Source organism: Ctenocephalides felis, unplaced genomic scaffold (genome assembly GCF_003426905.1).
Source record: "Ctenocephalides felis isolate EL2017-DRISC unplaced genomic scaffold, ASM342690v1 CF-g0.4_SCAFFOLD_00845, whole genome shotgun sequence".
Lineage (NCBI taxonomy): Eukaryota > Metazoa > Arthropoda > Insecta > Siphonaptera > Pulicidae > Ctenocephalides > Ctenocephalides felis.
The window spans coordinates 11,423,491-11,439,599 of record NW_020536999.1 but is presented as its reverse complement, the minus strand read 5'-3'; the positions used below and the strand labels follow the sequence as shown (position 1 = coordinate 11,439,599).

Here is a 16,109-nt window from a genome sequence, read left to right as displayed (position 1 = left end):
GCTCTGAAAGATCTCATTTTGTATAATTATATACTCATTCGTATTTATAAAACATTTTCTAGGTTATATTATTTTTTATTTATGTTATTTAAATTTAGAACCTAAATTTGGTATCGATCAAAGTAACATTTTGTCGAATAACACTTTCCCAGTTATAATTTCCCAGCAAAACAACGTTTGCCGGGTTAGCTAGTATATTTATACTATGAATGAAACATTGCTCGTTGAAACCTTGGCCTTAAACAAAAGTTATAAAAATATAAAAATGTTTAAATCTTTTTATAATTATCAATTAATCAGATAATAAATTATGCACTACTAGTTACTAAATTCTTACATCCAATACATAATTTCCATCAAACCTACGTAATTATAATTTCCATCAATAATTCATTCGAGGCATAAATTTGGAAGTTATGTACTTTATTGACATTTAGACCTGCCTTAATGCACTTGTTGCACATGTAATAGCAATTTAATATAATTATTATTTGCGTATTGTAAATATATTGTTGAACAAGTTTTATTGCGGTCATTAAATATTTTTTCTATTACGGAAATGTTGTCTTGTTTCTTGTTGCATTATGCGTAAGCAAGAAAAAAGTTATATATTTAAATTGGATTTATATAATTCATTTGTAAGAATTGTTTGTTAAAGGGTACTCTGGAACTGTCTTTGCCAAAAACTAACTAGCACGTCTTCTATCAATAAGAATTGATCATTATTTGATTCATTAAAATCGGTTGATCCGTGCTCTTTAAATCGTAGACGAAAAATTGTATCCGCACCCACTATTTTTTTCTAATGTATATAAAAATGTTCAGAAACCTTTGAAACGTAAAGATATCCAAAACTAGTTTCAATTTCAATTTTTGGACGATTACAATAACTTACTCTACGGTAAGTTAATAAAATAAAATTCAATTAATTTAATTGTGATACTTGCATCAAAATTTGTACTTCACAGCCCAATATTTTTATTAAAACTAACAATTTCTTATATTCTCCATAGTAGATTACTTAATGATATATTTATGTAATAAAAAACAAAATATTATATCACTGATAATCATTTATCAAATTGATTTATAAAGCCCTTAGCCCTATTTCATAATTTATGAACTCTAATAATAATCCAAGGTTGATCTTATTTTCATTGCTAAATTAGACATATGTATATTATATATATATATATATATATATATATATATATATATATATTTGAATAGTCTTGAATTTGATGTTGATATATTTGTTTAATTTGAGTTTAAATTCGGGCGTAACATCAATAAAAATTATTATTATTATACTATTACAATAAAATTAGTGTGTTTTACTATTTGTGATGTTAAAAAATATATATCTTATCAATGTGCACATACTAATACAATGGATTAATAATGGTTTCATATGTTATATTAGGATACAAAATTTTAATTTGATTACCACTGAATGATGGCTAAGATGCTAGCCGAAACGTATGGATTTTAAATAAATAAACTTTTAAAAAAACTCTCATACTATTTTGATGTTACGCCCGAATATTAAACTCATATTAAACATATATATATATATATATATATATATATATATATATATGTGTGTGTGTGTGTGTGTGTGTGTGTATAATATACACATATTCTGGAAATGTTTATATGCATCAAAATATTAGAAATAAGAGCAAAAATAATTTAATTATTCATTGTGTACGTTTCGATACCGTATGTGTGTCATCATTCCGCAAATTAACAAATTTAAATCTGGAAAAACCACACAAATTTTAATACAATGTTCAAGGAAAAAACTAATTTACTAAAAGTAAATCAGTAAAATTATGCATAAAACAAAATTTCTTGATTGATGACGCACATACAGCGTCGAAACGTATCTAATACTTGAATCATTATGTAATCTAAAATTTTTATATATAAGAAATGAACTCAAAATATAAAAATTATAAATACATAAATACATAAAATATATGTGTGTCATCATTCCGCAAATTAACAAATTTAAATCTGGAAAAAACACACAAATTTTAATACAATGTTTAAGGAAAAAACTAATTTACTAAAAGTAAATCAGTAAAATTATGCAAAAAAAAAAATTCTTGATTGATATCGCTCATACAGCGTCGAAACGTACCTAATACTTCAATTAATCATTATAAAATCTAAAATTTTTATATATAAGAAATGAACTCAAAATATAAAAATTATAAATACATAAAATTATTAGAGTAAAATTTTAGCTTATTTTGCATTTATAAAATCTAAATCAAGTAACTTATAAAAAATTTATATTATTTTTAGAAAGATCGAAATTTCATATTAATATTTATTTAAATAAGATGTACTTATGAAAATTTCTCAAAATAATTTCTCTAATTTCGATTTATAAAAGAATCCACGAAAAAAACTACCAATTTTCTAGCTCCTACCAAGGTGAGAATTTACAGAAACAATTTGTTTAATTCATTTAGTTTAGCTGCAAATATTATAGAAATATATAAATATAAATAGGTAAATATAAATATAAATAATAAAATACTTATATAAATAATAAATATACTTTGTTGAAGTTGTTCCTGTAAAATTTGTGAAAATCCTCAATCTTATCAATTGATCTTATTCAAATCCAGAAACCAATCTCCAATCATCAGTATGCCATATTATCTGCACATTCAAAGTTAATTTAAGTAATTTTAAAATTCTAAGTTTTATCCGATAATTGCTTGTGAACTGTGTTGTAATAATTTTATTTTTGTGAAAAAAAAGTCTGTGAAAAACACGATTTGTATTATCAAATCTTTTGTACCTCTTGCCCATTGTGCATGAAGGAGGACAAAGGCGATAAATGTGGGACATGTTTAGGGGAATCTTGTGTAAAATGTGTTAGAGGCATTTGAATTTGATAAAACTCTGTACAACGATAGATTTTGTAGCCTTAAATAACATACTAAAATATTATAGTGCTGCGATAAGCGGTTGAATTAGGAAAATTCATCAAAGTTTCAAAATACATGTGTGCGTGTGTGGATACAAATTTTTGACCACAATTTCGGGCTTTCCGTACAACCGATTTGAATAATTCAAAAAATATGCCTATGGATAGAAAGACGTGTTGATTAGTTTTAGGCAAAAGCAAGTCCAGCCGTTTCGGAGGTGCGAAGCAAAGAGTACAGAAAATAGAAATCAAGTTTTTGATAGTAGGGAGCATCCGATTTGAATGATTCGAAAAACACTGAATTCGTAATGATGGGAAAAAGTGTTTGGCAAGGGCAGGTCTATCCGTTTTGGAGATTCAAAATGGTAGTTTTTGATAGAACGAAGCATCCGATTTGAATGATTCAAAACACATGTTGCTTGTGTTGACAGTGAGAAGAAACGTTTTTGGAAAAGCATTTTTTTATTTCAAAATATCATTTTTTTAATTTCCAAAAAATGATTAGGATATTAATTTATAAAAATGTCATTTTAATAAATTATAAAAATGTCATTTTGGGTTAAAAATTCCAAAAATTACCCGGACTAAGCACAGTCTAATCGACGACCCGGTACAAATCTATTTGCAAATGCGTTTAGACTGCTTCTGTACTGGTGCACTTTTCCAATTTTATATAAATTATAAAAATGTAATTTTGAGTTAAAAATTCCAAAAATCACCCATGCTAAGCACAGTCTAAGTGACAACCTGGTCCAAATGTTCTCGGAAGTGATTTTTCAATTTTGCGAAAATTATTGAAAAATGTGAAAACGCCGCCAAGCTAAGCACAGTATAAGTGAAAACGTCGCACAGAATTATTTTCAAATGCGTTTAGACTGTGACTATACGGGAGCACTTTTTCAATTTTGTGTAAATTAGGCAACTATTTTTTTTTTTTTGAAAATGAATTCGAAATGAAATGACGATTGTTAATGTCCTGGAGATAAATTGATTTATGATTTACATTTGATTTGCTCAGATGTAAAATGATAGCAAAAATAATGAGAGTTACAGTATTTGTAATAATATATTTGATAACGTTTAAAATTTCTCGAATATTTTATTACGGTACCTGAAGTTCCAGCAATTTTCTTTAAGGCACGATGCCATACACCACTAGTTATTTATAATTCTATCCCGATTTCCCCGGATTTCCCTTTGAGAGTCAAGAATTGTGAAATAGAAAGTGCAATTATTCTCAAACCGTCGCCGCGACCTTCGCAATATAGTTTTTTTTTTAAGATTCAATGAAAACAAAAGTATTGAGATTTTTTTTATTTACTATTGATCTATTGAATAACCAATAATTAATGGCTATTGGATCCGATTAGTCACCAATTAACCGTTATTGTGTTTCTAGGTTAGAAGATCGATTATTTATGGTTATGGAAATATGTTTTTTTTTAATAAATTCATTCTAATCGGCGTGTCAATGTTTCTTATTTATTTTGTAGCAAATGGAATTAATTAATTAATGGCTAGTTGATAGTGGCATTTTATCTTAAGACAAGTTGCTTGATCTTCTAATGAAATGTGTAATGATTGACTTAATCAACTAAAATTGAGATTCAGATATTTAGATGAAATTTTCAACTGTTTATTACAAAAATTAATTTTTTGCTTTCAAATAAATCTAAGCAATTTTGAATTGAATTTTCTCAAACACATTTAAATTAACTGTAATTATATAAATTGTATTGCACAGACACGTGCTTGTATGACCTAAAATTGTAGCTTTTCTTTCCAAATTTTGATGAATTTATATAATTCAGCCAATTTTCATAGGACTGTTTAGTTCATAAACTTTATCGCCATATCGAAACATTTTTTTTTTAAATTTAAGAAATAATTTTGTAAAATATCAAGCATCTGCTATGAAGTATATAAGTGAGCTTTAGAACTTCAGCTAGAATCAAAATTAAAATCCGAATTATTTTCAATATTATATAAAAATATTTATTTTTGGAAATTAAAACAAAAAAAAATTTTTTTAATTTAATACAAGTAAAAGGTTCTTTGAATCATTCATTTTTTCAAAAACTACTATTTTTTTTGCACATTTAGCTCCGTATCTATGAAATGGCTGGACCTGCCTTTGCAAAAAACTAATCAGCACAACTCATTATTAATAAGAATCAAATGTTGTTTGAACCATTCAAATCAGTTAACCCGTGCGCTCGAAATCGTCGTTGAAAAATAGTATCCACATATACACACACACATCCATTTTTTCTAAGGTATGCCAAAATGTTCAGAAACCTCTGAAACATGAAGATATGCAAACAATTTATTTTCGGTTTTTGGACGATTAAAATACCTTACCCTGTACGAAGTTAATAAGATAAAATAAATATTTAGTTTTGTTGTATAAGTAAAGAAGTAATATTTTTTTTCACATAACTATGTAAGTAAAGTATATTTTTTTAAGCAATATCGTTTTATATATTGCACGTTTAAGTTCTTACTAATATTGGTCAATTTTTTGGTATTTTTTGTCAGTTGTCTAATGACTTAATAAATTTATTGGATTTTCCCAAATTTATTAAATTTGGGGAAATCCAATTTGGGGGTATTTTATTTACAACTGCCCTTAACTGGACAGTTGTAAATAAAATAGAGAATAAAAAAATCATTGGATTTTATCTTGGAAACCTTTCCATACCATAATTTACAAAAGATATTTTTTTATTCTGAAATCTTTGCTAGTAATTTTTTATACTTAATGTTTATTTTTTAGGAACATCAACTAATTTTTCCTATAATTTTTGCAAAACGACTCTTGTCTTAAAGTAATAGATACTAATTTATTTACATTTTTTGTATCAAACTTATATCTCTTACTCTTACCCAGCTCCCTCATTAAATTTTGTGTTGAATTTCTATGGACAATTGCAAAATTGAAACTTGTAAACTAACAAGATTTTGTAAAGGTTAAGAAAAACCGTAAAATAATGTTTAAAATTTATTTGAAATTTAGAAAGGATATATAAAAAAAAATTTGATTTGCATAAAGTGCATCAAAGGTTTGAGTCTTTGGAAATGTATTTGGAATTTGAACCATAAGGTGCATCGAAAGATGCAATGAAGATTTTTGCATTGGAATTGAAATTTTGTTAGGCACTAAGTTAAATAATTTCATAAAAGTGTAATAAAATTGTTATATCAAATCAAAGAAAGTTTAATATCAGCTTGATCCATATAAATCCTAATTTTCTAGTAGGTGTGCCTGATTTTTCTATTTCTCTAAGCAAGAATATATATATAACTTGTTACTTATTTAAATTATTTATTTATTATAAAGTGATTATTCCAACGGCTTTAAATCACTAAACTGGCGATTAGTATATATTATATCTAATACCAGTTAGTTTGCAATTAAAACGAACGTGTTCTGATATCTTAATGAGCTTGTTTGATAGAAAAACTTACAAGATTATGCGTTTCTAATCTTAAATATATTTGATATAGAAAATGCCGCAAGATTTATTGAGAAAACGACATTTTACTTGGTAATATGATTATTTATTAACTTCATACTAAATCATACTAATTTTTCAAACGTAATTATTTCTCATTTTTACGATGCTATAAAACAAAATATGATTTTGTTAACCATTTTATCTCGACCATCGATTTTTTTATTCGCAATTTGAAAGTCGTAAAACGGTTTTCTAATGACTATCCGTGCAAAAATCACATCGGATGGTGTTAATTATTATGTACGGACAAAAAATAATTGAGATTTTGAGACTGAGATTAATAATTGATCGAAATCACGACAGAAAGACCTTCGGAGTGTGAAACGAGGTTTCGAAGTTACGAAATTGTGAATTTCATTATTTATGGAATTAATTTTGTGTGGCGTTATCGCAACTGCATTTTAGGACGTGGGTAAAAGTCAATTTTGTTTAAATTTTTTGATATCAGCTTTCAGCATGGGTAAAGAACACTTCAATTTTCATTTTCTTACCAAAAGATTCAAACACTTTTATTTGGGAAGTTCCTATTAGCAAGTAAAATTTCGTTTTTTTAATAAATCTTGCAGCATTTTTTTACCAAATATTAATCACATGATCGATTTTTTTAAGGATTTTTGAACCCCATCCACCTTGGTGATATTCAAAATAAAACAAAAAAAGCCGTTGGAATAATCATTTGATAATACATTATTTTAATATTTATTAAATCATTATTACAATAATAATATCATTATTACAATATTTTTAAAAAATTACATATATTAATGCTTATAAAAAATAGAAATATGATCCACACCTGCTAGAAAATTGGGATTTATCTGAACCAAACCGAAACTAAACTTTCTTTGACTTTATATAATACTTTTAAAATATTATTTTATTCAGCGTCTAACAAAATTTTAATTTCAATGCAAAAATCTTTATTGCATCTTTCGATGCGCTTTATGGTTCAAATTTCAACTACATTCCCAAAGACTCAAACCTTTGATGCACTTTATGCAAATCAAAATTATTTTTTTATACATCCTTTCTAAATTTCAAATAAATTCTAAACACGATATGACAATTTTTTTATAAACCTTTACAAAATCTTGTTAGTTCTTCAGTTTCAATTATGCAATTGTCCATAAAAATTTAACACAAATTTAATAAGCGAGCTGGGTAAGAAAAAGAGATAAAAGTTTGATATAAAAAATGTAAATAAATTTGTGTATATTTTGTTAAGACAAGAGTGGTTTTGCAAAAATTCTGAAAAAGTTAGTAGCTGTTCCAGAAAAAAGAAATATTCGGTATAAAAAATTACCAGCTAAAATTCTAGAATAAAAAATATCTGTTGTAAATTTATGATATGGAAAGAATTCCAAGATAAAATCCAATGGATTTATTGTCATTAGAAAACTGACAAAAAATACAAACTAGTGGTGTATGGCATCGTGCCTTAAGACAAATTGCTGGAACTTTCCGTACCATAATGAAATATTCAAAGAATAAAGTTTAGTCAAAAAAAAATTTTTTTTTAAAATTAAAAAGCATGAAACAAAAAAAAATTACCCCAAAAGAGATTGTTTTGTAATTACGAATTGAATGTTTTTTGAATCATTCCAATCGGAAGCTTAGATTTCTCGAAAACTGCTATTTTTTGTACATTTAGCTCGGTATCTCCACAATGGCTGGACCTACCTTTGCCAAAAACTAATCACCTCTTTTCCCAATCATTACAATTTGAATGTTTTTTAGATCATTAAAATCGGATACTCCGTTCTCTCAAAAACTCTTTTAATTTTTTGCACGCTTTGCTCTGTATCTACGAAACGGAAGGACCTGCCGTTGCCAAAAACTAATCAGCACATCTCCCTATCAATAGAAATCGAATGTTTTTTGAATCATTCAAATCGGTTGATCCGTGCTCTCAAAAATAAACGTAAAATTGTGTTCATACATACTCACACATACACACACACATACATCAATATTTTCTAAGATACGTCAAAATGTTCAGAAACCTCTGAAACGTGTAGTTATTAATCTCTTAAACGTTTTATTTCATACCAAGATTGTTAATTTTTAAAGTTTGCTTATACGGTTCAAGCTAATTTCAAAATTTTCCAGAAAAAAACTTCAAAATTTTCAATAATATACAAAGTTTTATACTTTAAATGTGAATTATAAATTTACAATTTAGGTTGAAAATGTATATATTTCAAATGCGTTATTCTAATCGTAAGAAATATATCCTCAGACGGATTCATTCGGCATCTCTTGCTAATGTAAGCATTCTCAAGTGTTTTGAGCGATAAGATCGTCACTGTATATTTTATGAACGATGAAATATATAGTGATTAAATTTATCTATTTGAAAATGTTTAAAACAATTGTTATTAATCATTAATCAATACTTAATGATTACTGATTTTTTCCCTCGAATATTTAATTCTGGTACGGGAAGTACCAGCAATTTGCCTTAAGGCACGATGCCATACACCACTAGTTTATTTTTGGACGATTACAATTATTTACCCCACGCAAAGTAAATAATTTTTTAAATCAATTTTTCACAACTGATTTATTCAGGCGCCAGTTTTAGTATTGAAACGGAATTAATTTGCTAATTAATCAAGAATGAATTTTTAAATTCTTCTAAGAATTATTTTAAAAAAATGACGTACACTCTTCAAATTTACAACAACGCGAAAATTAATGATCCATATCTAAAAACAAACACAATATCGAAAGTATATTTCATAATTACAGGAGGGGATTCCAATATGTTCTGTTCTAAGGGGGGCAAAAAATAATTTGGATATTTGAGAATGTACTGTAATTTAGAACGGATCTCCAAAAGTTAAAAATTGTGTGAAAAAATTAATAAAATGTGGGAAGTGCTAAAAATGGTGTTTTTCGACATGTTTTGTCGAAGGTATACGGAGATTAATAAAAAATGTACGTAGTGTATTTAAGTGCTAAATAAGTTAAAAATTGTTGTGTTATTTTTGATAAAGAGAAGTTTGTTTTGGTCAGAAAATCTGATTTGCTAATTTTAAGTTTTCTTGACGTGTCAAGTCATTCTGAATCGAATGAGACCTAATTTAGAATAAATTGTGTGTGTATATGTGTATGAGTGTACGTGTATATAAGCCAAAATTGGCCAGTGCATAGATTTTGATAAAGGAAGATTCGCTTTAAGAGTATTCTAGTCTAGAACGAAAAAAATGGAACCATTTTTTAAAAATATTTTCAAAATTCAACTATTCAAGAATATGTAGGATATTTTGATAATTCTTCAGCGTTTTCTACCTTCCTACGATTTCTCAACTTCTACTAAACCAATTTACTTTAAAAAAAATTATAGTCTATAAAAATCTTCATACTTTTTACTACTTTTGAAAAACAATCAAAAATATCAAAAGCAGAAATGCCATTTACACAAAAAAACTAGTGGTGCATAGCATGGTGCCTTAAGGCAAATTGCTGGAACTTCCCGTCCCGTAATGCGAGGAAAATTAAATTAAATATTCGAAAATGAAATATTCGAGAAATATTTAATGTTTTCAAATGGATTATTATAAATACTATAACTTATATATGTTCACAGAAAAGTAAATAAACAAAACTCAATCATTCAAATTTGGAATGAAAGATATTGTTTAATATTTATAAGAAATATATAAAACATAAACAGAATTGAAATTAAAATCCGAATTATTTTCGATATTCAAAAAAATTTTTTTGGAAATTACAAAAAAAAAATCCAAATGCAATCGTTTTGTCAAAACAAGCAGGAAAATTTTCTGAATCATTAAAATCGGTTAGTTCTCTTGAAAAATCATTCAAAATCCGCTTAGTTCTCTTGAAAATTCATTCAAAATCCGCTTAGTTCTCTTGAAAACTGCCATTTTTTGCACATTTTGATCGGTATTTCCGAAACGACTGGACTCGCCTTTGCCAAAAACTAATCAGCACGTCTTTTTATCAGTAGAAATCGAATGTTGTTTGAATCATTTAAATCGGTTGATCCGTGTTTGCGAAATCGTCGACGAAAAATTGTATCCAATACACACACATACATCATTTTTTTCTAAGGTATGCCAAAATGTTCAGAAACCTCTGAAACGTCAAGATATATACAAATTTTCATTTTCGATTTTTTTGCGATTATTATAACTTGCTCTACGGGAAGTTGAATATGCTATATACAAGAAATTTATATAATTACTTTAATTCAAATCTTTATACTCGGATTCTTTTATTTTCCAGGTGACAAAATGGGCTCCTTGCCAAATTTATCGATTTTGAAAGGAGAGCATCGAAATTTACAGCCAGAATTACTAAATAAGTTATTTGAAAAAGTTGCGACGAAATTCGGCGACAAACCAGCTTTGATATTTGAAGGTAAGTAATTTTGTTACAATTTTTAAAAACATATAAAAAACTGAATTTGCTAGGAAATTAGTAATTGGAACATCAATAGTTTGAGATTTTTCACCTAAAATCGGCCTTTTCTCATTTAGACGCCATTCGATATATCTCGTTGAGGATAATCTTTTATCAGTTTTGTTGAAAGAATCAAAGTGATGACAGATTATACATCTTTTGCCCTCTACTTTCAAATATTGTTGTTAAAAATTATTAAGACTACTTTGTCTTGATATCGGTGGTGGACCTTTTTACACACGGACCTTTAATCGCCGTTCTACCTTATTTATAAAGACAAGTTTGTCTTCTTCAGATAGTCCAATTTTAATATTAATTTTAACACTTTTCACTGAACATAGTCAGATAGTTGTTTGTTTGATATGTGTTATTTGTTGTGATGTGATTGGTTTGGATTAATGTGGAGAAATGTTCTTTACTAATGTTTCATGTAAACCAACTCTATCAATAATGTATGTAAATGTGTAAAATGTCTGCCGGATTTCAAACATAGATATTTTATTTATTTGCCACATTGCATGAGCACAAAAAACATTACTTGTATACATATATATATATATATATATATATATATATATATAATGCAATATTTTAACGGACTTTACCTCGGACAATAATTATACATGAAAGGTATATGATTTTTGTTAGAACGTTTAACAGAAGAGCTTGTTATAATATTTTATAACTAGTCGGTATTGGTATTTTGCCTTGAGGCAAGTTACATGAACTTCTCAATATGCGTATATAATCGACTTAATCTATAAAAAATAAATTCATTTATGAGTGATTAAAAGTATTCCGAGTGGATTTATTACACATAATTGAAATGGAACGAACACGTTAACTCGCAGTATTTTCTGAAAGCAAATTTTCACAAATCAATAATTTTTATAATTGAACCAGTTTTCGTAGGACTTTAGTGGTTTAGTATGTTCAATAAGACCAAGTACTCAATCGTTATACCAAGTAAATCGTCTAATTTTAATATTAATAAATGTCAAAAAAACTACTCATTTTCTCAAACTTTGATGAATTTTTAAAATTAAACAACTTGTCGTAAGGCCGTAATATTTCAGTAAGTTCTATAAGACCATGACATATATCGCCAAAAAATTTCCATGAAAATCAACTTGAATTTTTTTTCAACAGTTAAATACAAGAAAACGGCTCGGCAGATTTTTCCCTAAAACTAATCAGTATCAATCCCAAACTAATATCTTTCGAACAGTTTTTGCTTTTTAAATCGATTCGGTAGTATGAGCTTAAATGTGGACGAAAAGTTTAACATTTTTTCCATATTACGAAGAAACGGTTGGGCAGATCGTCGCACAAAATTGAGAAACGATAGTCCTCATCGAAATACATCGAATGGCTTTTAAATTTTTGAAATCGTTTCAGCCGTTTTTGACTAAACGTCGACGAATGGTCAAAAATCTGTTTACACACTTACACATACTTTTTCCAAATGTTGGTCTCATTCGATTCAGAATGGCTTGAAACGTCGAGAAAACATAAAATTAGCGGTTCGGATTTTTTGGCAAAAACCTTCGGTAGTGAAAATTTACTACACCAAAAAATTTGAATTTCTTTCTCTAGATCAACGTATATGTCGACTGTCCACTGACTCTATATCTAAATTCGTAATTATTGCCTTAAGTTTAATTTCAAAACACGAGATTTCATTTCTGCAACGAATGTCGAAAGTGTTCTGTAGTTTGTAGTTTATTGCATCGTTCAGTAAAAAGTGACAAGTGGAATAATGTATACTTTTACTCTCGAAACAAGACGGACGAAGTAATTGCTTGTTTACTGAAATAATAAGCATGTACGACATGATAGTAATAAACAATATTTGTTGCAATAATGGCAATAATTTCTAATACTTAGTAATGTTTGCTTGCTAAAAGAAGTATAAATAGATCGCAAAAACTGCCACATTGCCGTTACTTCAATTTTATTTGTTTCCCCGCTTTATAGAGTGCACCACCAAACTGTAGCACGTAAATTTACCCCTGGGTTTAATTCTAGATACGATTTATATAAATATATGATACAGAAAAGATAAACTTGATTAATTTGAATAAATGAAACGAGAACAGAATATACGCTCATAAAAAATATTTTCAACTAAATCACAAATATGTTTTCACAAACATATATAATATAAAATACTAAATTTTTCAACAGACTCTACAATGGTGAATTTGCTGGGAGTTTTACTGAATATAGTCAGAATGTTTGTTTGATACGTATTGTTGGTTGTGATAATTGGTTTGGTTAGACCCTTTTGCCCAGCTATTATTATTTATATATTATTATTTACTGAAAATTTTTTTTTTCAGATTCCAAAACGACGCACATAACTAACTATGCGGAATTGAATACAATATCTGATAGATTATCCCAAGGAATTTTAAAAACCATAGACGAAGAAAACATTTCTCCAAATAAGGATGGTGATTATTTAATTGCTGTGTCTATGACACCCAGTGATAGGTGAAATGGAAAACTCAATATACTAATATAAATTTTCATATTTTTTTGCAGGATTGTGTAAATTATTTTTATTTTTTAGATTAGTGGAAGTATTATTGGCCGCTTGGAAATCAGGAGCTGCCTATTTACCATTAGACCCAGAATTTCCTGAAACTAGGGTACAACATATTTTGAACGAGGCAAAACCGGCTTTGATCATACACAATGATAAAGGTAAATATTATATTTCATATTTTGTAAATCCACTAGCTGAACTGAAATTATATTAAAAATATAATGACTGAATGGGATAAAAAAAGGATTGTATTGCTAAAATGGCTATAAAAACAGAGATTGGTGATAAAAGGCAAAAATGTAGGGTTGTATGTATTCTTCAATGTCACATTATAGCAGATAAATTGAAAAAAATTGTCCAAAAAGTTAAAACAAAATGGGAGAACAACTCTTATCACTTCTAGGGGTATGAAAAGTAGATAACTTTTAAACTGCATCTAGTGGTCCTAGTGATCTAGTAAACTTACGTTCCAGATATTTCTGTAAAGAAAACATATAAAGTATTATACATCATTAGAAAGGTCTCAAAATTTTTAGTTTTTTTTCCATATATCGCAACATCGAATTCCGAACGGTGTGGCCTACAGGCTAGTTGCTATCGTAAAATTTCAGGAAAATCGGAAAACCTAGAGAAAATTATATGAACACAATTAGCCATTTATATACCATTTCATTCGTAATTTTATTCTGCTGCTTTCGTACGAATAAAGTTTTTTCGTATCTTTTACGGTTTAGATAGTATAGAGCAATCTGAATGGATGTTAACTTGTTGAAATGCAAAGTGCGGTTAGGTTAGAGCAACACTCCTTAAGATTCGATGTTTCTGTAAAGAAAACATATAAAGTATTATACATTGTTAGAAAGGTCTAAAAATTCTTAGTTTTTTCCCATATATCGCAACTTCGAATTCCGCACGGTGTGGCCTACAGGCAAGTTGCTATCGAAAAATTTCAAGAAAATCGGAAAATCTCGAGAAAATTATATGAACACACTTAACCATTTATATACCATTTTATTCGTAATTTTATTTTGCATCTTTCGCACGAACAAAGTTTTTTTTGATCTTTAATGGTTTAGATAGTATAGAGCAATCTGTGTGGATGTTAACTTGTTGAAATGCAAAGTGCGGTTTGATTAGAGCAACACTCCTCACGATTCGATATTTCTGTAAAGAAACATATAAAGTATTATACATCGTTAGAAAGGTCTCAAAATTCTTAGTTTTTTCCCCATATATCGCAACTTCGAATTCCGCACGGTGTGGCCTACAGGCGAGCTGCTATCGATAAATTCTAATTTTTAAGTGGGCCATCTTATATTTACCGATTCTCAGATCTACTGAATATGTATATATAATTTGATAAAAATTGGTAACCCGTTTTCAATCTTTGCGACACGAGAATTTTATATATAAAATTACATATTTTTTTCTAGTTACATCTAACCTTTTTGATTTTTAAGGTAGTTTGTATTTTCACCATTATTTGCCAATTACTATTATTTTCAGAACATGGCACCCATTTGCACGGTTGTAAGAAGTTTGTCATTTGATGAAGTATTAAATTTAGGAACAAACAACAAACAAATATTAAAACCCAAAACGAATCAATGTCCAGAAACAAGTTTAGCAATTGTCTTGTACACATCAGGAAGTACAGGGATACCCAAAGGTAATAATAATTGATAATTAAATAATAGTAATAATATATGTAAAATAGTAAATAAATAAATAGTAAAATTTCGTGAAGTAAACCAAAATGCGACATACATAAGTTTAAAAAAATAATGTTTATGCAAATTTGAATTTATTGCGTTATTTATTAAACTGAATTATATAATTTCATCTGCCAACATATACTGCGGACTGTATCTTATATTATTCTAATTTCTGGCATATCTAAGCTGCTTTTCCGCAATAATAATATAGATATCACATTTTTCTTGTATATTATATTCTAATATTATCTAGGCTCATAATTTCAGCTAAATTCAAATTTCAAGTGAATTGATATTTCTAGCAGATTATAGCTCAAATGTTAAATAGTAATAATATATGTAAAATAGTAAATATCATTCATTTTCATTTTTTTAGGGGTCAGATTGCCCCATGCAGTATTATTAAATCGTCTCCAATGGCAATGGAATGTTTTTCCATATTCGAAAACTGAAACGATCGGAGTCTTCAAAACGGCTTTGACTTTCGTGGATTCTGTCAGCGAAATTTGGGGACCGCTACTTAACGGTAGGTAAGGACGAGAGACAAGTGAAATATAATTTATTTTGTAGGTAAAACAAAAATTAGTACTATATGTTTTAGAACTGTATATATATTGCAAACATAGCAACTTTGCCGTTACTTCAATTTTAGTTGTTTTTCCATTCCATAGAGGCGCTACTAAATGTAAAAAAATGTGAAAAAAAATTGTGCATCAATTCTGACTTGATTTCAAATCGGGTGAATAATTTTGTACAAAGATCGGTCAAGCCGTTTCTTTGTAATTAACTGTAGAAACAAAAGTTTTTATTCAAACTTTTTATTTTGATACATATCATAGTCTTATAGAACATACTGAAAGATTACGGCCCTGTAATAAGTCAATGTTTCAAAATCTATAACAAAAGTATTTTCTTTCGTTGTTAGTGTTTTTGGTCGTGAGCACTGT

At 27.8% G+C, this 16,109-nt stretch overlaps 1 protein-coding gene across 1 annotated transcript in view; it reads left to right on the top strand.

Moving 5' to 3' along the window:
- The window catches only part of LOC113363977 (mycosubtilin synthase subunit C), a 425,226-nt gene that overhangs the window by 390,416 nt on the left and 18,701 nt on the right, over positions 1-16,109 (top strand). The window contains exons 4-5 of the mRNA XM_026606451.1: positions 10,720-10,854; positions 13,239-13,392. Of these exons, the coding sequence (XP_026462236.1) occupies positions 10,728-10,854; positions 13,239-13,392 (281 nt within the window). The 5' untranslated portion in view covers positions 10,720-10,727. The remainder of the gene's footprint in view (positions 1-10,719; positions 10,855-13,238; positions 13,393-16,109) is intronic.